The sequence below is a fragment of the Marmota monax genome, unplaced genomic scaffold, assembly GCF_021218885.2.
Source record: "Marmota monax isolate L192 unplaced genomic scaffold, Marmota_monax_Labrador192_F-V1.1 WCK01_AAM20220418_F8-fsc00122, whole genome shotgun sequence".
In the NCBI taxonomy this organism is placed as follows: domain Eukaryota; kingdom Metazoa; phylum Chordata; class Mammalia; order Rodentia; family Sciuridae; genus Marmota; species Marmota monax.
In genome coordinates, this window is record NW_026695223.1 from 3648699 (window position 1) to 3675977 (window position 27279).

General features: G+C 36.6%; 1 protein-coding gene across 11 annotated transcripts in view; it reads left to right on the plus strand.

Moving 5' to 3' along the window:
• Window positions 1-27279, plus strand: part of Luc7l2 (LUC7 like 2, pre-mRNA splicing factor) — a 71055-nt gene that overhangs the window by 37380 nt on the left and 6396 nt on the right. For 8 of the 11 annotated variants that reach the window (XM_046434232.2, XM_046434234.2, XM_046434240.2 and 5 more), the window contains 6 exons: window positions 3222-3320; window positions 6274-6384; window positions 10656-10799; window positions 19187-19363; window positions 21144-21235; window positions 24158-24187. In XM_046434232.2, the coding sequence (XP_046290188.1) occupies window positions 3222-3320; window positions 6274-6384; window positions 10656-10799; window positions 19187-19363; window positions 21144-21235; window positions 24158-24187 (653 nt within the window). The remainder of the gene's footprint in view (window positions 1-3221; window positions 3321-6273; window positions 6385-10655; window positions 10800-19186; window positions 19364-21143; window positions 21236-24157; window positions 24188-27279) is intronic. The other 3 variants (XM_046434242.2, XM_046434233.2, XM_046434239.2) reach the window with 1 other exon arrangement.

Sequence of the window (27279 nt, forward strand, 5' to 3'; positions counted from 1 at the left end):
TGATTGATATTACCATATTTCTTTTAAAAAGAGTTAAAAGGTTTATTTGCCTTCTATGAATGTTTTCTCTGATATGTGGATGCTAACACACAATAAAGGGGCACACAAATTGGAATGAAGGGAAGGGTCCAGGAAGCTTGGGAATGGGAAAGATAGTAGATGTATCAGACATACTTTCCTATGTTTATATATGAATACACAACCAGTATAACTCCACATTATGTTCAACCACAAGAATGGCAAGTTATACTCCATGTACATATAATATGTCAAAATACATTATACTGTCATGTACAAAAAGAATAATTAAAAAGATTTATTTGCCTTCTAAATATTTTGTAAAATTTGAAATTCTTTTGGGTTTTCTAAGTCAATTTGCTTTCACTCTTTACTGAATTTGCTGAGGCTGGCTTTGAACTTGTGATCCTCCTGCCTCAGCCTCCTGAGCGGTTGGGATTACAGGCGTGCTTCCCCATCTTTATTACTTCTTATGTAATTAAGAACTGAGTGTTAATTATCACAGATTATCACAGATTTAGTGCCATTTATTTTTGCAAAAAAAGTGGGGTAAAATTATTACGAAGTTTCTTTTTTAAAAATTGTGTTTGTATTGCTTAAAAATAATTTATTATTCATGGGCTGGGGTTGTGGCTCAGTGGTAGAGCACTTGCCTAGCATGTATGAGGCACTGGGTTTGATTCTCAGTACCACATATAAATACAAGTATATATAAAGGTCCATCAACAACTTAAAAAAAAAAGGCAACCCAGTGAGACCTTGTCTCTAAATAAAAATTCAAAACAGGGGGTGGGGATGTGGCTCAAGTGGTAGCGCGCTCACCTGGCATGCGTCCGGCCCGGGGTTCGATCCTCAGCACCACATACAAACAAAGATGTTGTGTCCGCCGATAACTAAAAAATAAATATTAAAAAATTTCTCTCTCTCTCTCTCTTTAAAAAAAAAATTCAAAACAGGTTTGGGGATGTGACTCAGTGGTTGAGTGCCCCAGTTCAATCACCCGTAACCCCCATACCCCCCACACTCCCCACCGCCCCCTCAGAAGAAAAAAGTAATCAGAAGTTAAAAATGCACTTAGCACACCTAAACCACTGAACTTTTCTGCTTAGCCAAGCCCACTTTAAACATGCTTAGAATACTTAATATCTGCCTAGAGTTGGGCAAAAAAATCATGTAACACAGAGCCTATTTTATAATAAAATCTTGAATATTTCAATAATTTATTCATTTTTTGCAATAGTAGGGATTGAGATCAGGGTTACTCTACCCAGCCCTCCCTTCCTTCCGTCCTTCCGTCCTTCCGTCCTTCCTGACAGGATCTTACTATGTCAATGAGGCTAGCCTTGAAATTATGATCCTTTTGCCTCAGTGATTTGTATACTTTTCTATACATGTTATATTTCTATAAAACTTATCAAAAGGTGTGAATATTACTGTTTTAAAGCCTATGTGTCTATTCACAGTGTAATTTTTTGTTTGTTTGTTTGGTTTTGGTGGGATGGGTACCAGGGATTGAACTCAGGGGCACATCTCAGCCCTATTTTGTATCTTTATTTAGAGACGGTCTCGCTGAGTTGCTTAGGGTCCCACTTTTTCTGAGGCTGGCTTTGAACTCTTGATCCTTCTGCTTCAGACTCCTGAGCCGCTGGGATTACAGGCGTGCACCACCAAGCTGGCTCCTTTGAAGTTTTTTTTAATTAACAGTCCAGAGACTGAGACATTTCTGGAGGTGGGGGTTACATACCTCCAATTGGAAAAAATCTCTTGCTTTTATGTGTGTGTGTATACACACTGGGGATTGAACCTAGGAGTGCTTAACCACTATGTCACATCTCCAGTCCTTTTTAAAATTTTTTTTTATTTGGACACAGGGTCTTGCTAAGTTGCTAAGACTGTCTTTGAATTTGGGATCCTCCTGTCTCAACCTCCCAAGCGGCTGGGATTATAGACGTGCACCACTGCACCTGGTACTTGCTTTGCTTTGATCACCCATTAATCACAGATGTATTTATCTTTGCATTTTACCCATTTTTTCCCCAAAAGGATTTTATCAAATTCTTATCAGCTGTCCACATACATGTAAAAATGGATAGATTTTTATTGATTTTGTCTCCGGTATGAGAAAAGCCTCTGGTTTTAAATAATGAAAATTGGAAATTTACACAGAGGAGGATTCTAGGTCAATAAGACTATTTTATTTCCCTGATAGATACTTGTGCACTTACACTGGGTCTTACTAGTGAATTATGTCTTCATGAGTTTACATGGAGTTTTGTCTAGCATCTATAAGAAGTTAACAGTCTCTGTGTGTGTATTGGGGGCGGGGGGCGGTACTGAGGATTGAACCCAGGGTCAGTCTTTTTTTTTTTTTTTTTTTTTTTTAAGGAATTTTTATTTGACAAACAGAATGCTCTTCAAAGAACAGTGACCCCCCCAGGCTGGGACTGTGGCTCAGTTGTAAAGCACTTGCCTAGCACGTGTAAGGCACTGGGTTCGATCCTCAGCACCACATTAAAAAAAAAAAAAATTGACCCTAATTCAGCAGTTTGGTTTACATAATCTTTCAGTTTTGTTTTAAATTAACTTTGAATATCCTCCTGTTATGGGAATAAATGAAATATGCTATAATATAGGAGCTTGAAACTTTAAGATTCTGAAAAGCTTTTTCTTACAGATATGTTCATAAGTTTAAAAATGTTCACTCTTTCGTTTGTAGCCAGAATTGGTGTAGTTCGTTCGTTCGTTCCTTCCTTCCTTCCTTCGTTCCTTCCTTCCTTCCTTCCTTCCAAAATCTTTTCTTATTTTTAGTTGGACAGAATGCCTTGATTTTATTTATTTAAATTTATGTGGTGCTGAGGATCGAACCCAGGGCCTTACATGTGCTAGGTGAACGCTCTACCCCTGAGCCACAACCCCAGCCCATTGCAGTTTCTTTGTAATACCAAGTTTTATACTTGTCTGTGAAATGTTGTAATTTGAAGATCCATAAGTAACGAAGCATACGTAAGGCTTAATGTATATTTAGAAGAGAATTGTAGTGATGAAGTGAATTTGTGAAAAAATGTTTTCTATTTCAATATTCCATAAGTAACGAAGCATATGTATGGCTTAATATATATTCAGAAGAGAATTGTAGTGATGAAGTGAATTTGTGAAAAAATGTTTTCTATTTCAATATTCTCTTTTTTTTTCCTCTCCCCTAGAGAATGGATCTTGGAGAATGTCTGAAAGTCCATGACCTGGCTTTAAGAGCAGATTATGAAATTGCATCCAAAGAACAGGACTTTTTCTTTGAACTTGATGTATGTGATTTTGCTTTAATGGATTATATTGTCTTTTGCAGCAAAATATCTTGAATATGAATCATTATCTTTAATAAGATAAACTCAGCTAATTATTTTTATATCATATCCATTTTGCTTTTTATACATATGTATATATACATATATAAAGACAGTATTTTAGTGTAAAACTAATAGAAGAAATAGGTATGCGAATGGGTTCCAGATGTAACTTGCATATTGTTTCTCGATTTATCTATTTATTTATGTATTTAATATGCAGAGCAAGGGCTCCAACTCAGGGAGTCACTATATGCTAGGCACTTGCTCTACACTGAGCTATCTTCCTAGCCTGTAATGTTACTTTTATATGAGAATTACTTGTCTAAAAATAGGGAAACTAAAATTTTTTTTTGCATTTTTGTGAGACATATCACTTAGCATTAAATAAAGCATATTGATGAGCTCATTTTATGGTTCCTTTTTCTTACTGGGGCTTGAACCCAGTGTACTTTACCTCTGACCTACATCCCCAGGCCATTTTTTATTTTGAGACAGGATCTTGCTAAATTGTAGAGGCTGACCTCTAACTTGTGAATCCTCTGCTTTTAGCCTACCTAGTTGCTGGGACTAAGCCCTGCTTTGTATTTCCTTTATTAGTGAACTAACAGTATACAACTTTTTTTTTTTTTTTTAGCTAATCTTGAATGTTGGCCATTTCTCATTGATTTGTTCTGTTTGCATTTTATGAAAATTTTTTCTCACATACATATTCCAAGTATTTTTTCCTGTTTTACATTTCTTTGGTGGTTTTTGGTTCTGCATATTTTTTAGTTGTCTAATTTATCAGTTTTCAAAAAAATCTATTAGATTAATTTGAAAGGCCTTCCCTATGCTGAGGTGAAAAGAGCCCTTTTTCCCTAGTACTCTTTTACTTCATTTTATACATTTAAATCCTTGCTCCATCTCGAATTTATTTGCTCTTTTAGAATTTATTCTACTTAGTATGTTTAGCTCCTAGTAACTGTTTAATTGACCCAACACTTATTTGTTGGTTGGTCTTTCTTTTCTCTTACTGCTTTAGGATCTACCCTCTTTTTTTTTTTTTTTTTTTTTAATTGGGGCACTGGGTACCAGGGATTGAATTCAGGAGCACTCAACCACTGAGTTACATCCCTAGCTCTTTTAGAGACAGAGTCTCACTGAGTTGTTCAGCACCTTTTTTGCTGAGGCTGGCTTTGAACTTGGGATGCTCCGGCCTAAGCCTTCTGACCCACTGGGATTACAGGCGTGTGTCACAGTACCTGAATTACTCTTATCTTGTCATAAGAAAATTCACATAGATTTCCATTACCATTTAAAAGATAAAGTTGACATTAAAAGAATTAAATAGCTATCTCTGTATCATCCCAGTTAGAAGAAACTTTTGAAATCATCCTTATTTCTTTGAAGAAGAATTTCATTTTTGTCCCTGTTCACTTTGAAGAAATTCTTGGGTTATCAGACTATTTTGGGGATTCCAGTATGTGCAGAATGACATTGTTAAAATTTTCCAATGGTTCATTTTTTGAAAAGTTTTTTTTTTTTTCCTGATTGTAACATTTTCATTGTGGGAATTTAAAAAAAAAAAACCAGAAAACGAGCAAAAATCATGAAATATTAAGAAATTATTATTGTTAACATTTTAACAATGTTAAACCTCTTTTTGTATATGGTTATCTTTCAATTTTTTTCTATGCTGCTTTGTTTCATAAATGTGGGATCTTATTGCATATTATATTGGTAACTTGCCTTTTATTTGTAAGTGAATCTTGAAGTGTTCTATGTCTTTAAGTATCCTATAAAAACTTTTTTAATGAAGGAAGACCAAATTTAGAATATTTATAGCTTTTTAATGCTCTAACAATGTAAAGAATGTGTTTGAATATTTATCTCTACATATTTTTGTTAATTTCTTAGAATAAAATTTTGGAAGTAAAACTACTAAGGGGATATTTTAAAGTTTTTTTTCCCCTATTTTTTTTTATTGGTGCATTATAGCTGTGCATTCCAATGGGATTCTTTGTTACCATATTTGCACATGCACAGAATATGACCATATAATTTGGCCAATGTCAGTCCCCAGTATTTCCCCCTTTCTTCGCTTCATCTTTCCCCTGGACCCTTAAAGGGTTTTCTTTCTATATATATATATATATATATATATATATATAGTTTTACTTACCACAGCTTTTTTTTTTTTTTTAAAGAGGGAGAGAGAATTTTAATATTTATTTTTTAGTTTTCGGTGAAAAACATCTTTGTTTGTATGTGGTGCTGAGGATTGAACCCGGGCCGCACGCATGCCAGGCGAGCGCGCTACCGCTTGGCCACATCCCCAGCCCTAACCACAACTTCTTGTTCAATTCTGGTGCTGAGAATCGAACCCAGTTCCTTACACATGCTGGGCAAGTGTGCTTCCATTGAGCCAAAGCCCCAGCCCCTTAAAGGGTTTTCAGTAAGAAAAATCACAGTGCCTTTTTATAAAGGCTGCATTGGTTTGTGCTTTCTTCAATAGAGTATGAAAGTGGAGGGTTTTTTTAAATAGCATTATCTTTCCTGTAATAATAAATAATTATTATTATTTAAATATTTCTAATTGTAGATGGACTCAATACCTTTATTTTATTTATTTATTTTTTTGTGTGGTGCTGAGGATCGAACCCAGTGCCTCACACAAGCAATGCAAGTGCTGTGATACTGAACTATAACCCCAGCCCCATCTTTCTGGAATTATTTATGTTTACTCTTTGCCAGTTTGGTGGAAGACAAATAATATTTGGGATTTACAATTGAAACTGCTTTTATTATTTTTTAAGATTTCCATTGTTTCTACTTATTAACATTTTAAAAACAAAGTATAGTTTTTAAATAAAGGTATTTCTGAATAAAATTAACTTTCTGGCAGTAATTATTTTTTAATTAAACATTTTAGGCCATGGATCACCTGCAGTCATTCATTGCAGATTGCGATAGAAGAACAGAAGTGGCTAAAAAAAGATTAGCAGAAACTCAAGAAGAGATTAGTGCTGAAGTGGCAGCAAAGGTAAGATTTCAGTCCTTTCATTAGTACAAAGTGTAGTTTCAACCCACTACTCATTTGTTTTACCTTTGTATTTTAAAATAATTAAATTTGTCGAGATTGCAAAGACATACACAAGGAATTCAATGTATTTTTTCTCTTGCCTTCCCCAGTCTTAAAATCTTACACAATTATAGTATATCAAAGAAATGGACCTTGGTTCAATTCTTACATTTCAATCATATTTAACCACTTTCACATGTTTTCGTGTATGCATGTGTGTATATGTAGCTCTGCAGTTTTATCATATATAAACTTGTGCATCCATTATCACAACTAAGATACTTAACTATATTAACATCACTATAAGACTTCCTTATAATTGGGCACCGTGGTGCTCCATGTAATCCTAGCAACTCTTTTTTTTTTTAAAGAGTGAGAGAGAATTTTTTAATATTTATTTTTTAGTTTTCGGTGAAAAACATCTTTGTTTGTATGTGGTGCTGAGGATCGAACCCGGGCCGCACGCATGCCAGGCAAGTGCGCTATCGCTTGAGCCACATCCCCAGCCCCATCCTAGCAACTCTTGAGGCCAAGGCAGGAGGATCATAAGTTCAAAGCCAGTCTCAACAACTTAGCTAGGCCCTAAGCAACTTAGTGAGACTTTGTCTCAAAATAAAACATAAAAAAGGGCTAGGTATGTGTTTCAGTGGTTAAGTGCCTCTGGGTTTGTTTCCCCATTACCTGCCTACCCCCCAAAATACCCAAACATTTCTTTATAATTCTCTGTATAACACACCCATATCATTCCAATCCATAACATTTAGCAATCGCTAAACTATTCTTCATCTCTATAATTAGTTATTTCATGAATATTAAATGAATGAAATTGTGCACTAGGTATCTTTTTTTTGAGATTGGTTTTTTCACTAACCACAATTTCCTTACAGTTCATCCACATTTTGTACATCAGTAGTTCATTTCTTTTTATTTTTGAGTAGAAGAATTCCACGGTATGGTTATACTACAGTTGAATCATTCACACATTGAGGAACGTTAAGGTTGTTTTCACTTACTGGCTAATACCAGCAGATCTGAAGTACCCATCTGCATATAGATATTTGTGTAGAAACAAGTTTTCATTTACTTGGAATAAATTAACTAAGAATGCAATTACTGGGTCATAATGTAAATCCATGTTTAGTTTTTTGTTTTGTTCGCAGGGGGGAATTAAACTCAGGGGTACTTGACCTCTCAGTCCTATTTTTGTATTTTATTTAGAGATAGTAAGTATCTCACTGAGTTGCTTAGCACCTCACTTTTGCTGAGGCTGGCTTTGAACTCAAAATCCTCCTGCCTCAGCCTTCTGAGCTGCTGGGATTATCGGCATGCGCCACAGTGCCTGGCCCATGTTTAGTTTTTGAAAAAACTGCCAAATTTGTTTTAGAGTGAGTGTACAATTTTACTTTTCTGCTACCAAGTGTGAATGCTGTAGTTTCTTTACATGTATTCCAGCATTTGATGATGTCATCATATTTCATTTTATCTGTTATGAGAGTAATGTAGTGGTTTTTTGTGGTTTCAATTTGTATTTACCTAATGACTAATGATGAGGTTTTTTTTTTTTTTTTCAGGTGTATGCTTGCCATCTGCATGCACTCTTCATTCAGTAAATGTGTTGTTTTATTCTTTTGCCCATTTTCTCATAGGATTGCTAGGTTTTTTTTTTCCCCTTAGTTGTCGATGGACCTTTATTTTTTATTTTATCTATTTATATGTGGTGTTGAGAATCAACCCCAGTGTCTTACATGTGCTCTTCCATTGAGCAACAACCCCAGCCCAATTGCTAGTTTTTTTAATGTTGCGTTTTGATTGTTCTTCATGTTTTGCCTAACTTGTTACTTTTTTTCATTGTTCTTTTTAGTTATACATGACAGTATTGACTCATTACTTTAAAAACACACAACAAGTTGGGAGAAAGGATAATGATACCCAGTGAATCCATCACTGAATTTCAAAGCGATCGGTTTTCTGTTATTGTTTCATTGTTGTAAATTCTAGGTGTCACATCATTTTGTCTCTTTATAAAACAACCACAATATCACATACATTAATCCTTTAATCCTATCTGATATCCAAATATGTTTCTTTTTTCCTGTGAGTCAGTTTGTAATAATCAGAATCTAAACAAGGTCCTATATATTGCATTTGGATGATTTGATAACTTAATATTTTACAACATAAATTTTGAACCATTCTGTATAATCCATTGCCTTTTACCAAAATGCAGTTCAAGAGTGTTCCTAAGGTAAAGTTCATATGACAGGATTCATATATAGTGTTTGGATAGTATGTGCAAAGGGAAATAGATTCCCTTGTGTGAAAAAAGGTTTACTTTCAGCTGGCCTTTTAAGCAGAGTTCTCTAAAGATAAGGAACTATTAAGATGGCCATCCTGAGCCGGGAGTGGTTGCATGCACTTGTAATCCCAGCAGCTCTGGAAGTTGAGACAGGAGAATAGTGAGTTCAAAGCCAGCCCCAGCAACTGCAAGGTGTTAAGCAACTCAGTGAGACCCTGTCTTTAAAAGGTCATTCTGAATTATAAGGGATATAGTATTTCATGGTTAAAAGAGATTGACAAATGCTATGTAGAGCCCAAGGTGAATTAGTTATACAGCATTGTATACTACAAAAGTGCTGTAAAACAAAACCACCTCAAAATTCAGTGACTTAGACAAGTCAGTATTTATTTAGTTCATTAGTGTGTAGTCAATTATGTAGATTAAACTTGACTATTTTTCCTGTCACATGTTTTATAGTCAGCTGGAGACTACTGAGCCATACTCAGAAGGCTAGCTTGGCCATGTTTTCATAATGGTGAAAGATGTGCAGAAACATTACACCTAGTCATAGAAGTGTTTTTCAAGACTTCCTTGGGTCATATTAACTGTCCTTCCTTTAACTGAAGCAATTGCATGGCCAAGTTGAGTCAGAAGACAATGGTACTTAGTTAACATGGCAGAGGGCAGGGATACTGGAGAGGGTGAAGCTCTGGGCATTAATGCAGTTAAACAGTGACAGATTTTTAAAGGAAAGTACTACTTTGATAAAGAGGAAAAATAGTGATAACAGAGTTGGGAATGTCTTCTAGAGAAGGAACATCTTGGGTTGAAGGAACTTTGAGATGTAAAGATTGTTGACCATCTAGTTTGTTGAGACTGGATGTTCACATCACATAAAAACCTTATTTGCTAATATGATTGGCCACATAGAGACTGAATACTTATTTTGATTCAAAGGAAAGACTGTCATGTGCCATTAAAACAGTATGAGGGAACTAGTTTCCCAGGATGATGATGAGGAAGAATATATCAAACCTAAGTCAAAAATGAATACCAATGGAAAACATGGACTCATGGAGGGAGGGTGACATGCAGGTGTTACGAAAATAATACTGCTTTGCAGTATACATACAAAGCATTTTTTTAAATTTTTCACAACTTCATGGGACAGGTATTATTCCTCTCAGATGAGGAAATGGATTCAGGTGTATCTAACTGGCTACAATTTCACATTCAGTAATTGGTTTATCAGCAATTCAGATATGGGACTTTTAAAGTATGTTCACCTCTAGCTTTACAGAGCATCCACTAGTTCATTTCTTTAATTCATATTTGAACTTATGTTTCTTGGACATTAGAGATACAAAGATGGGAAATTCAGACAGCTATCTTTAAGTTATATGATATGTATAAAAGTAATTGTGAAAAATGACACAAAGGAGAATATGGTCATTTGTGCTTACATGTTTCAGTGGGGCTGGCATGTGATGATTTTTCAGAAATGCTTCACAGAAAACACTCTTGGAATCAGATCTTGTTGAATGAATAGATATTCATTAGACAGGTAAGGGGGACATACCAGGAAGAGGAACAATCTGTGCAAAAACAAGCAGAAACAGGGTAAGTTTGGAAAACTAAAGATAATGTAGTTTATATTATGAGGAGAGGAAACAGCAAGAGATGATTTGGGAACATAGAGAGGTCCAGATCATGGGAGGAAAGGTGTTTTACACTTAAGTATACCTAAGCACAGGCTACAAAGTAGCAGTTCTATTGCTTGCTAGTATCTTTGACCTTCACTGAGGTGTAGGCAGGCAGCCTCAGAACATCCTAGTGTCCCAGTGGATGTGATCATATTTTCTTAGATAACAAATGTTTTCTGAGCATTTCTGAAATACTTTGAAGTTTAATATTCTTTTATTTTTTCATGATTTTCTTTTCTGTTTGTTTCTAGGCAGAACGTGTTCATGAATTAAATGAAGAAATTGGTAAATTATTAGCCAAGGTGGAACAACTAGGAGCTGAAGGGAATGTGGAAGAATCCCAGAAAGTAATGGATGAAGTAGAGAAAGCACGGGCAAAGAAAAGAGAAGCAGAGGTAAGTTCTTAATAGTAGTATAACCTTAGTGTCTGTTCATATGGTATATTTGACTAGAAATTTTTACAAAGTTTTAAAAGGGAATTTAAGCCAATTTGAAAATATTTAAGTGGTCTGTGCTATGCTGTTGGGTTTTATGTCAAAATTAGTGGTTTTAGGGAAGTTGGAGCCATGGATCTATTGAAATTTGTAACTTGTAGGTGTATTAAACTATCTAGTCACATACACTCAACAGTTATAGACACAGACACATGCATACTCTACAGATTCTTGGTTACTGTGACAACCTATCCCTCATTCACTCCCATGCTATAGTATTCTTGATTCTCTTCCCACCTTAGTCTAATCTGCGAATGCCTTGGAGCCTTCTCTCATTCTTTTTTCTTGGTTTCTTGGTGGTGTTTGGGATTGGGATCGAACCTCAGGGCTTCATACGTGCTAGGCAGGTGTCTTGGTATTGAGCTGCATCCCCAACCTCCTCCTTCTTTCTCAGCACAGGTCGAAATCTGATATCCTATAAAGTTCTGTTTTGATTGGAACATCTGATAGATTTTAGGAAATCAAATGTCTTTGGTAGGGATTATACTGTACTCTTTTGCCTGTGTCCACTGTTCCTAAATGATCACATCTGGTTTGCTTTACAGTAATCTGAATGGCTTCTATAGGTTGTCTGACTTATGATTACCTACTTTCAGTGTTTTTTTCCTCAACCCCAGGCATCTTCCCCAACTCTAATCTTTTTTTTTTTCTTAAACTTCTCACCAGTGAGGTTTAATTGTTAAAGAGGACAGGGTCTTTTGTGACCAGATCAAAAATGAAAAGGAAAGCCCTATCACTCAAACTGCTTTAGGGTGCCTATTCTTTTTCCTTCTTTCCTTCTTTTCTGGTATCATTGATGATCTTCAGACTGGAGAGGAAAGGCAGAATATAGGTAAGCCATTTTATTTATTAATTTAAAAAATTTTTGTGGTGCTGGGATGGAACCCAGGCCTCACACATGCTAGGCAGACTACCACTGAGCCATATCCCTAGCTCTTGGGAAGTTTTCTTTCTTTCTTTTTTTTCTTTTTAAATTTCACAGTGATTTTTTGATTTCCCACAAAATATGAACTAAAAGTATTATAGGAGTCCCAGGTCAGGTACAAAATCCAGGGCTGGCCACTCAGCCCAAATATCAAACCCAAAGGGTAATTGCAAAAAGCAGGAAAGTAACTTTAATTAGTGTAGCCACACTGGGAAGACATGTTTTTAGGCATGTTTTCCAGATGCTGACATGACCTGAAAGTTTAAATAGAAGGAGAAAGGGGCATTGGGGAAGAAGTATGCATTGTTAAGCGGTCTTGGTCAAGTTGTGGTCTGATGGATCATTATCTCAGTTCTAACACTGTAGGGTGGCTCCTGAGAAGTCCTTATCACAGCTTTCTTATTTTAGTATATCTCCTTTAGCATCTTTCCTTAACCTCCCTTAATGTTGCTGGTCAGCAGAGGAGAAAGGCAAGAATTGAGGGAGGGAGGAGAAAAGGAAAAACTATGGTGATTGCTCCTCATAGTACTCCTATAATGCCACCGTTACAATGATGACCCTGAACATCAAGAAAATATTGTTCAATATTCCTTATGATATTATGTGATTATAATAAAAATATTACTTAAAGGAAGGGAAGAAACTAATACATGTTAGATGTTTTCCACAGAAAGGAGAGAGTTGAAGGAAGACTTATGCCCAGTATATTATTTTCCAATCAGTCTTAAGTCTTTTTTTGTTTTGTTTTGTGTTGTGCTGGGGATCAAACCTAGGGCCTTATGCAAGCCCTCTAATACTGAGCCACATCCCTGGCCCCTCTAACCAGTCTTAATTCTTAATCACTTATTGATGTAAAAACTTTGTCTTTGGTTTGGTATCAGGGTAATATCAATTTATAAAACGAGTTGGAAAGTGTTTTCTCTTTCTGAAAATGTTTTTTTTCTAGAATTGGTATTATTTCTTGGGGTAGAATTTACCACAAACCATCTAGGACTGGAGTTTTATTTGTGAAAGGTTTTTTTTTTGGGGGGGGGGGTGGAACTTGGGATTTAGCCCAGTGGGAAAGCACTGGGTAGAGCACCACAGGGCTACATCCCCAGCCCTTCTTATTTTGTATTCTGAGGAGAGATCTCACCAAGTAACCCAGGCTGGCCTCAAACTTGATATCCTCCCGCATAGCTGGGATTATAGGTGCATGCCACTATATGCCCAGCTTTTCCTATTGATTTTCTATTTTGCTGTTTATTGAGAGGGGAGTGGATAAATTTCAGCTATAGTAATTGTGGATGTATATCTGTGTTTTTTTCGTTGCTTTCATCATCTGTTTTGAAGCTCTTTTATTAGGTGAATATACATTTAGGATTATGCCTTTTTGATGAATGGACCCATTAATTATTTCCAAATATCCCCCCTTATTGGGAATGTCCCTTGCTTTCAGTTCTATTTTATCTAATATTTATATAACTACCTAGGCTTTCTTGTAAATTAAGTTTCTGTTAGTTTTATACCATAAGCCCTAGAGACAATATTAGAGGTAGAAAAAAGAGCTATAGATAATAGTAGTAATAAAATGGAATTCTAAAAAAATACTCTAAAAGAAAGAAGCAGGAGCAAAGGAATAAATAATGTAAAGAACAAGTAGAAAATAAATTGCAAGATGGTAAATTTAAACCCAGTATACCAACAATTATGTTAAATTTAAATGGCCAATAATAATAGAAAGATAGAAAAAGATATACCATATAGCCATTCTTGATAATTTCAGTGTCTAAATATTTAGGGTTTCTGTAAGTGCAATTTTGTCAATCCAGAAAATAAACAGTAATTTTTAAATGAAAAGTACTTTATGGCTATAGCTAAATTATAGTTAATTTCCATGATGACTCTTAAGATAATCAAGCTAGTGAGCATTATTTCTTTTCCTTCAATATAATTGCCAGTTTCATGAATTTTTTTTCCCCTCTTTGGTACTGAGGATTGAACTCTGGGGCACTCAGCCACTGAGCCACATCCCCAGCCCTATTTTTTATTTTATTTAAAAACAGGGTCTCGGGCTGGGGATGTGGCTCAAGCTATATCGCGCTCGCCTGGCATGCGTGCGGCCCGGGTTCGATCCTCAGCACCACGTACAAACAAAGATGTTGTGTTTGCTGAAAAACTAAAAATAAATATTAAAAATTCTCTTCTCTCCTCTCTCTCTCTCAAAAAATAAAAATAATAATAATAAAAACAGGGTCTCACTGAGCTGCTAAGCACCTCGCTGTTGCTGAGGTTGCCTTTGAACTCACAATCCTCCTGCCTCAGCCTCCCAAGCCACTAGGGTTACAGGCGTGCACCACTGCACCTGGTTCTGTGAATCTTAATATATGTGTAGTCAGAGGTTTACTAATATTACACAGTAGCTTAACATTGTTAGCCTCTTATGCATATATTATTATCAGTTGGTTTTTACTAAGAATAACACTTTAAAAATTTTACTTTTCTATTATAGATTGTGCTCAGCTCTATATAATAAAAAAACTAATTTGTGGCTTAAAAGCCACAAATTTTCTCAGCTAATATTTAGGATTAGGGAAACATAATTTGACCCCATAATGCCATCCAACATACAGACTATTTCTAGTTCTATGTTTAGCCATCCTTTCTGTGTGGACTCATCTTGATGTTTATCAATTTGTGGCAGTATTGGTCTAAACTACAGCCTTACGTGAAGGAAGTAAAAAGATCAAAGCATTAAAATGGAGTTGACATGCCTTCATGTATCTGTACATGTATGTTTTAATTTAAAAATTTTTATTTTGATTTGTTTTCACAAAAGTAAAAAATAGTACAAAGACTTTCTCCTCTATCCTTTACCCCATTTAAAGTAACATTTACTTTATCATTTTTTCCCTGTATGTGGCTAAACTATGTCTATTTGTTACAGTTAAGATGCCTCTTGTCAGGCCAATGGCTAACACCTATAATCCCAGCTCTCTGTAGGCTGAGGCAGGAGGATTACAAGTTCAAGACTAGTTTGGACAACTTGGTGAGACCCTGTCTCATAATAAAATCATTTTTTTAAAAAAGGGCTGCAAATATTGCCTAATGATAAAGAGACTCTGAAAACAGATGCTTCTTTAACCCAAATACTTTGTGTTAAAAACAAAGATGTTTTATTATATAAACACAACACAATTATGAAAATCAAGAATTAGTATTTATACAAGGCTGTTAAAGACTTTGTTCACATATCATCAGTTGTCCCAATAATATTCTTTATTCTTTTTTAATATTTATTTTTTAGTTGTAGTTGGACACAATACCTTTATTTCACTTATTTATTTTTATGTGGTGCTGAGGATCGAACTCAGGGTCTCGCACACGCGAGGCGAGTGCTCTACCGCTGAGCCACAACCCCAGCCCATATTCTTTATTCTTAAAGAAAGAAAATTTTTCGTCTCCAAGATCCAGTCCAAGATTATATGTGTCATTTAGTTAGGCCTCTTTAGTCTCCTTTAATCTGGAACTGTTCTAGTCTGTCTTTGAAGAATACAGTCTTCATAGTTTGGATAAGTATTCATCAGTTATTTTGTAAAATGTCCTTTAGTTAGAGTTTGTCTTAACATTTTCTCGTAGTTAGATTTCTTTTTTCTCTTATCTTCCCTTTCTTGCTTTTCTTGTTTTGTCCTTTCTCCTTCCTTTCTTTTTTTTCCCTTCATGTACTGGGGATTGAAAAGAGGGTTTTGCACATACTGAGCAAGTGCTCTACCACTGAACTACATGTTGAGCCTCTCATGATTAGATTTTTATAGGAATACCACTGTAGTGATGTATCGTTTTGAAACATTTGTTAGTGGTTTTCCCCATTTTTGGTGATGGTACATATTTTTTTTTTCTGGGAAGTTACTGCGTTTCTCTTTTGTAACTAGTAAATATCTTGGTATTGACACTTTTAAGCCTTTGTAAATACGCTTTCTCATTCCTTTTTATCTGCAGGGTTACATCAGCCAGTGATGGGTTTTTATCTCAATTTATTTATTCTCTTTTGAAGAACTTTCCTATAGATTCTGCCTGGCAGTTTCCACTAGTATTTTAGGCAAAGTTCTGTGGAAGCTTGGAAAATGTCATATTTTTAGCTGGGTGTGTTGCTACCTCAAATAAAAGCCAGAGTCCTGTTAGTAAAGAAAAAAGAGGACAATATATAGGCAAACTCACCATTTTTTACTGTTTAATGAATTAATTCATACAAATGAAAATGTGTGAGTAAAAGATAATTTAATCTCGGGACACATTTTATCTCTTATCTTAGTAGAACTGTATTCCTTTTAGTGGGGAGACTTATCATGTGTATGCATATCCATATTTCCGAGGAGGGGAAAATAATCTTTGGGAAGGAAGTCTAACAATGTGGAAAACATGTACTCCTTTACAATTATAGGTGGCTTCTGTTTGCTTGACCCTTCACTGGTATGCAGTTTAGAGGCTGACCACATCACATTTTTAACAAAAACTATAGAAAAGAACATTGAGAAACCCTTTTCAGACTGTTGTATTTTGTATCGTGGTAGAACTATTAAGGTAGTTTCTTGGCAAAAGGTATGTGGACCTGTGACCTGTGACTTTTGACCTCTAGGGAAGTAGTCTAAGAAAGGATGTAGTGGACAGGGGGACAATGGAGAATGTATACTTTTCGTAACAAAATAGCCATGCTTTTATATTTTCTTGCATGCCTTTTTTTTTTTTTTTTTTTCAAGGGGTCAGTCTTAGAGATTTGTTCATGTACACAAACATTCTATTACTGAACCACATTCCTAGCCCTCTTGTTTGACTTTTTTTTTAAATTCTACGAATTTTAATTTCTAAGCAAGTAAATATCAGTCTCCATAACTCACAGAAGCAAAAGGCTTCTTGAGTCAATTTCTTATTATTTTGTTTTGTTATACTAGTGTTTAAACCCAAGGGTGCTTAACCACTGAGCCACGTCCACAGCCCTTTATTATTTTTTATTTGGAGACAAGGTCTCACTGAGTTGCTTAGGGCCTCACTAAATTGCTGAGACTGGTTTTGAACTTCTGTGACCCTCCTGCCTCACCCTCCTGGGATTGCTGGGATTACAGGCATGGGCCACCATATCAGCCTGGTCCTTTTTTAGATTCTTATCATGAAAGTCAGAAAGATCCTAGAGGCCAAAAACTGAGATGGGCACTGGGGTGACTGGGCCGTTTCCTGCTGTCACCTCATAAGGAGCCATTGTGAGGGAATTTCAAATACTGGCTGGATAAAAGACTGGCTGTTTTTATCTCTAAGTACAGAAAACTTTTGGTGGTGGTGAGCTGTTGGACTTCTAGATAGTGTGGTTGATAGTTGTGGTGTTTTGATATATATTTTAAACTTGGGTTTATTTTGGTTTTTTGTTTGTTTGTTTGCTTTTAATCTGGCATCCTTATTTGGTATTCCAGTGATAGGTAGGAAAAGTAGTCAGAACAGTGTAGTGCTGCAAGGGCCCAGGTGCTACAAGACCAACTTCATGGACATAATCGGATCCTAAGGGGCATTGGGCAGGGTAGCTTACATTGTCACGGAGCATGCACATGGGGGACAGCTATGGCACTGCCTCTTGGAGTCTGGTGGTATGTTGGAGGAAGAGACCTGAAGACTATGCAGGCAGGTCATATGTGTCCTGAGCTACTGCCACAAGGACGACATTGTGCACCTACACCTTAAGATAGAGAACATCCTGGAGATTGCTGGAGGCAATTTCAAACTTGTCCACTTCAGCCAGAGCACTGGATTCATGGCTGGGCAGAAGCTGAATGAGTTTGAGGGCACTCTCCTCTACCTTACCCCTGAAGTCATCCAGTGGAAAGAATATGAGGGCCCCACGGTGGATGTCTAAAGCCTGGGTGTCACTGATTTATGGCAAACACCACTAAGTGAAGAAGTTCATGCAGGCAAGATATGACAATCCCCTGCACATTTCCAAGGAAGCATGGAATGCTGATCAGTCAAATACTGATGGTGGACCCCACACAGAGGCCCACAGTAGAGCAAATAATGAGCCACCCATGATAGAGCCAGGGTGAGGAATATTTACCCAGCTATTCTGTTAAGCCTGGACCCAACAATTATGGCAATCATGCTTGACGAGGGTTTTGAGCCCTGTAATACCTGGGTGTCCCTGGCAAATCTAAATACAATGAGGAGTGGCTACATACCTGGTACCCCAGCACTAGATAATCCATGGGCATGCTTACACATTCCAGGTGAAGCCTATGTGTTGGGGAGTTAGGCCTTGCCAGGTCCTATATATCCTTTCAATATTCACTTAAAAGTGCCAGTGAGCCTGCCCTTTCTACCCTCCCTCTATCCCTTTGAGCATCAGCTACCCGAGATGGCTAAGCAAGAAGTCAGGTGGTGGATGTGCCAGTGTGCCTTCTATCTGTCTGTTTCCTGCATGTGAGGATCTCCACTCCCAGCATAGCCTCCTATCCACAGTAGTTGAGCCATAGCAGACAACAGCACATCCTCCCAAGGTATCTCTATAGGGCAGTCCATAACAACAGCAAGGGCTAGAAGGGGGTTGGTTACTAGGAGGGTAGCCACTTACGTTCAACAACTGTGTTGTTGCATGCCTTGGTTTTGTGAGCTGGCATTCAGAGAAAAAAGAGGGCAGAAACGTGCTAGATTTAGAAGCAGAGTGACTCCAATGAAAATACAGAGACAGACAAATCAGTGGACAGTGAAAAGACCCTGAGATCTGTGGATCCTGGTGTGTGGGCATCACTGTGACGTGCATGTGGTGTGCATGCAGTCTGGCTCAGGCTTTCTGCACGGATTCCGGCCAGGAGCTCGATTCTACCAGGAGTCTCCTGTCTCCACCTGCAAGAGACATCAGAGGCTCTTTTCCCTGGGACACTTTCTCCTGCCCTGCTGTTCTCTGTCCTTTCTTCATACTTCTAGGAGAATAGAGATGGTTCTTAATAAATTTCTGTTTCTCATACATTGTGTAATAAAACTAATGTTCCTAAGATTTTTTTTAAAAGGCAGATTAAAAAAAAAAAGTGCGGGGGAGGATTCAGAGCAAGGGCAATTATCCAGCAGCTGTGCTCTCCAAGGCTTCCCTCTCCTATGCAGTGTAGGTAGAGTCTTACTCTCATGGAGCCAGTGTAGACTGATTCAATTTCAGCTGGTTGCTTTGCTGTGAAAATTCTTTCTTGGTCTTCAGGCCCCTCCCTGAGGTGTGAGGAGAGGGTGGGTGACAGCTGTTGGTGAAGACACATCTGGCAAGGCATTGGAGACCCCAGAATGTTCTATGGCCTTTTGTTTGTCTTTTAATGAAATTTATGTTTTTGTTTTTGTTTTATCCCTCACTTTTGTTTAGGAAGTTTATCGGAATTCTATGCCAGCTTCCAGTTTCCAACAGCAGAAACTTCGGGTCTGTGAAGTCTGCTCTGCCTACTTAGGTCTTCATGATAATGACAGACGACTGGCCGATCATTTTGGGGGTAAACTGCACCTGGGATTTATTGAAATAAGAGAGAAGCTTGAAGAATTAAAGGTACTTTGGTAAATTAATATCACTGACTGTCCTATTTTGCTACTTATTTTTTGATCTGCTATTAGTTGTCTTTGGAATAGTATTCTCAGTTGTGATTTATGTCAACAGTTCACACTGAATAGTGTAGAATTATAAATGGAGATTCAGGCAGGTTTAATGGATGATGTCTGAGAAAAAGGCTTTTCAGTATTATTCTGTTATTCTGGGAGGTATCATTTTGTGTTGAATTAGTCATTTAAACTGGTTTCTAAACTGACCCTTTTCTACAAAATAACACCTTACCCTAAAATGTAAGGTGTTATCCTTTTCAGTAAAATCAATAATTATATATTCATATAATATTTATAGGAGAATTGAGAAAATGAGCCCAGTATGTGTTGAAATATTTTGGAGTTCTTTACTAAATATAAGCCTATAGAACCTCTAGTTTTGGGCTGGGGATGTGGCTCCAGTGGTAGCGCTCGCCTAGCATGTGTGAGGCACTGGGTTCGATTCTCAGCACCACATAAAAACAAAATAAAGATATTGTGTCCACCTAAAACTTTAAAAAAAAAATAAATGTTTTTTAAAAAAATAGAACCTCTAGTTTTGTCTACCTTCCTCCATTTCAGGAAGGAATTAGGACAGCCTATGAAAGAAGGACACTCACTATTAGTTAATATGTGTTATTGTAAAAAGGCAGCATAGTTCTTATCTCCCTAGTGCTTTTGAGGGAATAAGCAAATACATACACACAAAAAAAGTGAGGTATTTTGAAGTGGTAAAAGGCAGAGTTACTAGATATCAGTTTGCCTTTCAGCTATCTGATGTGGCTTATTTTTAAAGAATATGGTATTGTAGCCTTTTGTCACAAGTTGAAGACTGGCCCAAATATTGGCAACACTGGAGAGTCACTTTCCATGTAATTGTATCACTGGAATTGATCCCAAGATTCATGGCTTAACTTTTACAATAATGAGGAGTCAGAAAACACCCAGTGAAATCAGGTGTGGTAGTGCACATCTATAAACCTAGTGACTGGAAAGGCTGAGGCAGGAAGATTGCAAGTTCAAGGCCAACCTTCACAACTTAGACCCTCAGCAATTTAGCAAAATTCTGTCTCAAAATAAATAAAATTGGCTGGGGATGTAGCTCAGTGGTAAAGCACCTCTGCGTTCAATCCCCAGTACCAAAAAGAAAGAAAGGGAAAAAAAAAATAGGGACATAACCATATTTTCAGTATGCATTTATCCTCTCTCCATTTTTTTGAGTAGCTGGAATAAATCTCACAGTTTCTAAAAACTGTCAAAATGGGTTTCATTTTAACAGAGAGTTGATGGGCTCTGTTGATAACACTACATACTTGGGATTCTTTGCAGAAACAGACTTAGCAACAGAATCCTTTATCACTTTACTCATATCTTTAAAGGCAGCAGCATTAAAATGGTACCATTGCCTCATTGGAAATGATAAGGAATGGATATTTGTGATGGTTGATGTTCATTATAAGTATATAAAAATGCTGGGAAACATTCAGAAAAGTCTTATTGAAGTAATTTTAAAATATGAAGAAATCATGGAAAAGTTTGCGATATTGCACATTTTCCATAAAAGGGAGGAAGATTATAGAAAGTAGGGTGTGAGCTTAATAGTTACATCTGACAGGGTCAAATTGAATTTTTTTTCCTCAACAGATCTTGAAGTTAATTATACTATGTTGGGAACCAGAAATGGTAAAGTTTAAGGTAAAGATAATTAATAATTGACCTAGTAAATAAACTTCTTATTTATTGTTTTTAAGAGAGTTGTAGCTGAGAAGCAGGAGAAAAGAAACCAGGAGCGCCTGAAACGAAGAGAAGAAAGGGAGAGGGAAGAAAGGGAGAAGCTGAGAAGGTATGGCATGATAAATAGTCCAAATATTTGAAGTTAAGTTTCCTGGTTCTAAAAAGAAATTGACTGATACATGATTTTAGATGACATTAAGTCTCTTCTGGAGCATTGGAAAATTGCTTTTACTTTTTAAAAATGAAAGGCAGTTTTTATACAGACATACAGGCTGAGTATCCTTTCTCCAAAGTGCTTGGTGTGTCAGATTTGGGAGGTTTTATTTGATTTTGAAGTGTCTGCAAAAACCTTACTAGTTGAACATCCCTAATTCTGGATCTGAAATGCTCCCAAATCTTAAACTTGATGAGCATCATATCTGTGCTGAAAAAGTTGTGAATTTCAGATTAGGGATGTTCAATCTGTATTAAGCCTTAGCCATTAAACTAAAGGCAATTTATAGAATGTGTGGAAGAGTGAATAGAAAATGCTTTTTGTCTTTAGGTCTTATAAGATTTATAACAAAACTGTATTCTAGCTTTTTGGTTTTTCATATTGCACTAGATTTGTACTAGGTTGGCATAGAATTATATGAGTCACTTTACCCATTGGCAACTAAAACTGTATAGCATCATTGTGGCAACGTTCTTTGTGAGTTGTGTTCATAGTTTTTTAAGATGGATTTATGATGAACAGGCATGCTATAAGAGATTAACTTACGGTTCTAATAGGTGATGTTTCCTTAATCATAATGTGTATGATATCTCTGAAATTTTAACACCTCTCAGAGTTAGTAGATGTGCCTAACTTCATTAAAACCCTTTATAGTATGTGAGTAGATCATGCTAACTACTTCTAAGCTTTGAGCCTATTAAAGAAATTTTAAACTTTATTTGTGTTGACTTTTAACTGGTAATCCTTTTGCACTTTAAGAACAAAATGGAACAAAGCTGTGTGGATATTGTTTCTTTAGGGGAAATGCTGTCAGTTTTTCCCATTTCTCTCTGTATACACATACACAGCTAGCTATGAATATATATTTTTTTCATTTACCATAAATTTTACCTCAGACTTTTATCTGTTTGTTCTTTGGTGTACATTAAGTTCTTACGGGGATATTACTAAGTATTGTAATATTTAGGATAGAATAAATAGCATTTTATTTAACATTGGAATTCTGAATTTAAGATTCAACTGAGATGATAATCAAATGAGAACAAACATTTTTTGCAAGAATATGCTTTCACATTTGTAGATAATGAGAAAGAAAATCACCAACTCCTTTGCTTGCTGGCTGACCTTTTTTTTTCTACTTTGATTATAAAATGTATTCCTCTTTCAGGGGGCAGGGGTTATGGCTCAGTGGTAGAGCACTCGCCTAGGACGTGTGAGGCCCTGGGTTCGATCCTCAGCACTACATAAAAATAAATGAAGATATTGTGTCCAACTAAAAAATAAATATATATATTTTTAAATGTGTTCCTCTTTTAGCTGGGTGCGGTGACACCTGTGATCCCAGTGACTCAGGAAGATTGCAAGTTTGAGGCTAGCCTCATCAACTTAGTGAGACCCTAAGCAACTTAGCAAGACCCTGTCTCAAAATAAAAAATAAAAAGGGTTGGGGATGTGGCTCAATGATAAGGTACCCCTGGGTTCAATTCCCAGTGCAAATAAAAAGTACACCTCTTTCAGAAATGTGTAAAATTTTCCTCTGTGACCTTGAGAGAAGTGGTGTAATTAAATGCTAGTATAAAAGTTATAGGAGGGGCTGGGGTTGTGGCTCAGTGGTAGAGCACTCACCTACCACATGCAGGGTGCTGGATTCAATCTCAGCACCACAAAAAATAAATAAATAAAATAAAGGTATTGTTCCAACTACAACTAAAAAAAATATTTTTAAAAAGATTATATGAGAAGGGATTCTGACTTTGGTGCTAAAAAGGACAACTGAAAAACAATCCTTGTCACTTACTGGATGCCAGGCATTGTACTAAGAAATTCACTATACTAGGGCCAGGGCTGTGGCTCAGAGGTAGAGTGCCTGTGTAGCAATGCCCAGGGTCCTGGGTCTGATTCTCAGCACTGCAAAAAATTAAAAGGGAGGCTTGCAGAAATTCACCTTAATTAGTTTACCTAATCCTCATATACACATACCCCAATGAAATTTTTTTTTTTTTTGTATCCTTCTTTGTCACTGTCAGACTAATAAGCTAAGGGAGGATATATGTGACCCACTCACAGATGATGAGTGGTAGAGCCAGAATTAAAACTCATGTCTGCTGGACAGTGGTACACACATGTAATTCCAGTAACTTTTGGGAGGCTAAGGCAGAAGGATTGCAAGTTTGATGCCAGCCTGGGCAACTTACTGAAACCATGTCTCAAAAATAAAAAAAGTGACTAAGTTGCGGGTGTTGCAAATTGGTTGAGTGCCTTCCTAGCATGTGTGAGGCCAAGGGTTCAATCCTTAATACCACAAAACGCACACACACACACACATGTGATTGATTACTCATTGTGTGTTAACAGTATGCTGGGTCATGTGAAGATATGTAAAGTTGAGCTGGGTATTATAGGGATTATAGTATGAGTTTGTAGCCCCCAAATATATGCATTTCAAATCATAGAAATTTTATTCTTTTCCCAGAAGGGAAAAACAAGTGACAGAAGTATAAATAACATAATTTTTCTAGGCTAGCAAATGGTTTCTGAAGCAGTAAGGAGTGTGATATACTATTGTGTTAGTTTCCAGGAACATATTATTATTTTTTATTTAAGAGCCAGGTATCCAGTTAAGGGATCTCATATAGCAAGATGGGGAAGTCTATAATTGGTGGTACATTTGAGGGGGGGGGGAAGTGTGTGCTAAATACACACTTTGATGTTTTTAAACTAAAAAAAATTAGGAGTCAAGAAGAATTTATTTAACAGCACATTGCACTGTTTGTTAATTTATAGTCACTTTTCTAAAAATAGATATTCTCTTTTTAGGTCCCGATCACATAGCAAGAATCCTAAAAGGTAGGTATTTATACAAGATAGGTAGTGAAGTTGTGTTTTTCAACAAGTGAAGATAAATTAACTGTCTTATAAAAGTTAATGAGAATTAATAAATTATTACTGTTTCTTTGTTTTGGTTCAGTTTTGAACATTATCATTTTAGGAGAAACTGATCAAAAGATATTCTTGAATCACAAAGTTTATCAGAGTAAAATTATATACAGTACTCTGGAATTACAAGGGAAAGATGTCAAAATATTCTTAAATATTTCTTTAAAATCTTTTTCATGCTAAGTAAATATGGTAACTTTTAAAAAGTCAGTTTGTGTGGTACATTTAAGGAACAGCATTCTAAGAGGTTGTTGTACCTGTGGAAAATAGAAATACGTTGATTAGTTAGATAAATTTTTGAATGAGATCTCAGTAGGTAAGGGAAACTAAGCTATTTAGTCTGTGCCTCATTTTTGTCTTTTGTGAGTCTACCATTCTTCCCTTTGTATTGTGAGTACAAAAATATTTCAGAGGCACACTAACAGATATAAGGAGGGAAGGGACAGATAATACTTCCTTTGATTTTTTTAGTGGTAATATTTGGGGTATTTTTAAAAAGTCTTTTTCTAATTAATCGAAACATTTTCTGAGAAAGGTAGAGAAATGTGTTTTACTTCTTCTTTCTTGGTTCTTTTCTTGCTGTGCTCATTTTGTTTTGAGCCTTTCTTTATAAATCCATTCCCACCTAGAATGCCCTTTTTCATTCTTTTCCAGATTCTACCATTTCTCTTGCTCTGATTACATTACCTTTTAAAACAATTTTTGTTTCTTCTTTTTAGTTGTACATGACCATAGAGTGTATTTTGACATATACATACATGGAGTATAGCTTCCCATTCTTGTGGTTGTACATGATGTTGAGTTACACTGGTTATATTCATATTACATCACCTTTTTGAACCCTGCAAAGTCTTAAACTCCAGAAAGTAACTTTTTTCTAAGAACTTAGTCCTAAAAAGTAGAACATTTGTTGTTACGAAATAAAAACTTCATGTTTCTATTAGTTACCCCTTAGTATATTTTAGAATCTTTCAGTGATATTTTTGCTTAAAACCCTAAAAACAATCCAGGCATAGTTGTCCGTACCTCTATAATCTCAGCTACTTGGTAGGCTGAGGTGTAAGGATCACAAATTCAAGGTCAGCTGAGCCTTTTTTGTCTCAAAAAGGGATGGGTGGGGCCAAGGATGTGGTAAGTGTGGTAGTCAGTGTGGTAAATTACTAGGCGTAGTATATATTGGGGTTGAGGGGGAAACCCAAAGCAAACAAATCAAAAATTATACAAAAACTCAAGACATTAATAAAGGAACCATTTGCTGGGTGCGGTGACGCATGCCTGTAATCCCAGCTGCTTGGGAGTTTGAGGCAGAAGTATTGCAAGTTCAAAGCCAGCCTCAGCAAAAGCGAGGCACTAAACAACTCAGTGAGACCTTGTCTCTAAATAAAATAGAAAATAGTGCTGGGGATGTGGCTCCCTGATACCCCCCAAAATAAAGAAAAAATAGAAATCTGCCAAATTGAGGGCTGGGAAGGAAGCCCTCTGTAGAGGGCTTGGTTGGTTGGTTGATTGGTTGGTAGACGGGTAGGTAGGTAAGTAAATAGATGGCATTAGATCATCTAAAGGTTTTCCATCTCATTCATAGAAGTCAAAGTCTTTATTACAGTCTTTAAGTAGGGGGACCATAAATGCCAGTGTACCCTCTGATAGTTCTGTTGGATATTTTATTAATAACCCCCACCTTATTCTATATAATCGATCATTCATAGTGTCCTGGTTTGAATGGTAAAGTCATCCTGCTTGTAAGACCCTGAGGTTACCCCTACCTTAGTTAATTCCAGCAAAATAGGTTCCTCTGGTTCCTTCAGTATGCCAAGGCTTCTGCCACCTCAGGACCGTTGCATCTGTATGCTCTTCTCTAAAATGACTAATGTACTTATTCCCTTCTTTTAGTCTTCCTTAAAATGCTATCCTATCAGAAAAGCCTCTCCCTATTTTTTTTTTTTTTAATGGTTCTGGAGATCTAACCCAGGGATTCTCAAATACCAGGCCAGTGAGAATACCCCAGCCCATCTGCATATTCTTGTTTTTTTTTTTTTTTTTTTTTTGGTACCCAGAATTAAATTCAGGGGCACTTGACCGCTGAGCCACATCCTTAGACCTGTTTTGTATTTTATTTAGAAATAGGGTCTCACTTAGTTGCTTAGCACCTCACTTTTGCCAAGGCTGACTTTGAACTCAAGATCCTCCTGTCTCAGCCTCCAGAGCCTCTGGGATTACAGGCATGCCCCACCGAGGCCAGGTCCATCTGCATATTCTTTATAAAATATTACTTCCCCATTTCTCTACCCACCTTTACCCTACTCTGTTTATACTAGACAGAGGTCTATATAGAACTAAAGAGTATAAGCTCTTAGAGGCCAAGGACGTGTTTTTTTTTCTTTCTTTTTTTTGTGGGGTGTGTGTGTGTGTGTGTGTGTGTGTGTGTGTTTTGCAATACCTGTTGAACCCCAGGGTGCTCTACCGCTGAGCTGTGTCCTCAGACCTTTTTGACCCTTCTCTCCCTCGCTCCTTCTCCCCCCATCTATCTGTCTCTCCTAACCTCCCTCCCTCCCTTCTTTCCTTCCTTTTTTTTTTTTTTCGGTTCTGGGGGTTGATCCCAGGAGTGCTTTACCATTGAGCTACATTCCCAAACTTGTTATTTTTTGAGACAGGGTTTTATTAAAATCGCTGAAGGCCCAAGATGCAGAGACTGATATTAAAGTTGTGGGCCTCCTGCCTCAGTCTCCCAAGTTGCTGGATTTACAGACATATGCCACCACGCCCAGCCCCTCTTTTTACTTTTTTTTTGAGACAGGGTCTACTTAAATTGCCAGGCTGTTCTCAAACTTGGAATTCACGTGTCTCAGCCTTCTTAATAGCTATGATTATAGGTGTGTGTTGCTGTTCCTGGCTTGTACTTATTTTAAAGTTGAATAAAAATATGCATTGGAAGAAAGGATTCATAATAGGTCCAAATGAGTTTTTAAACAAAATGTTACTTGATAAAATTTTTATTTAGTGAA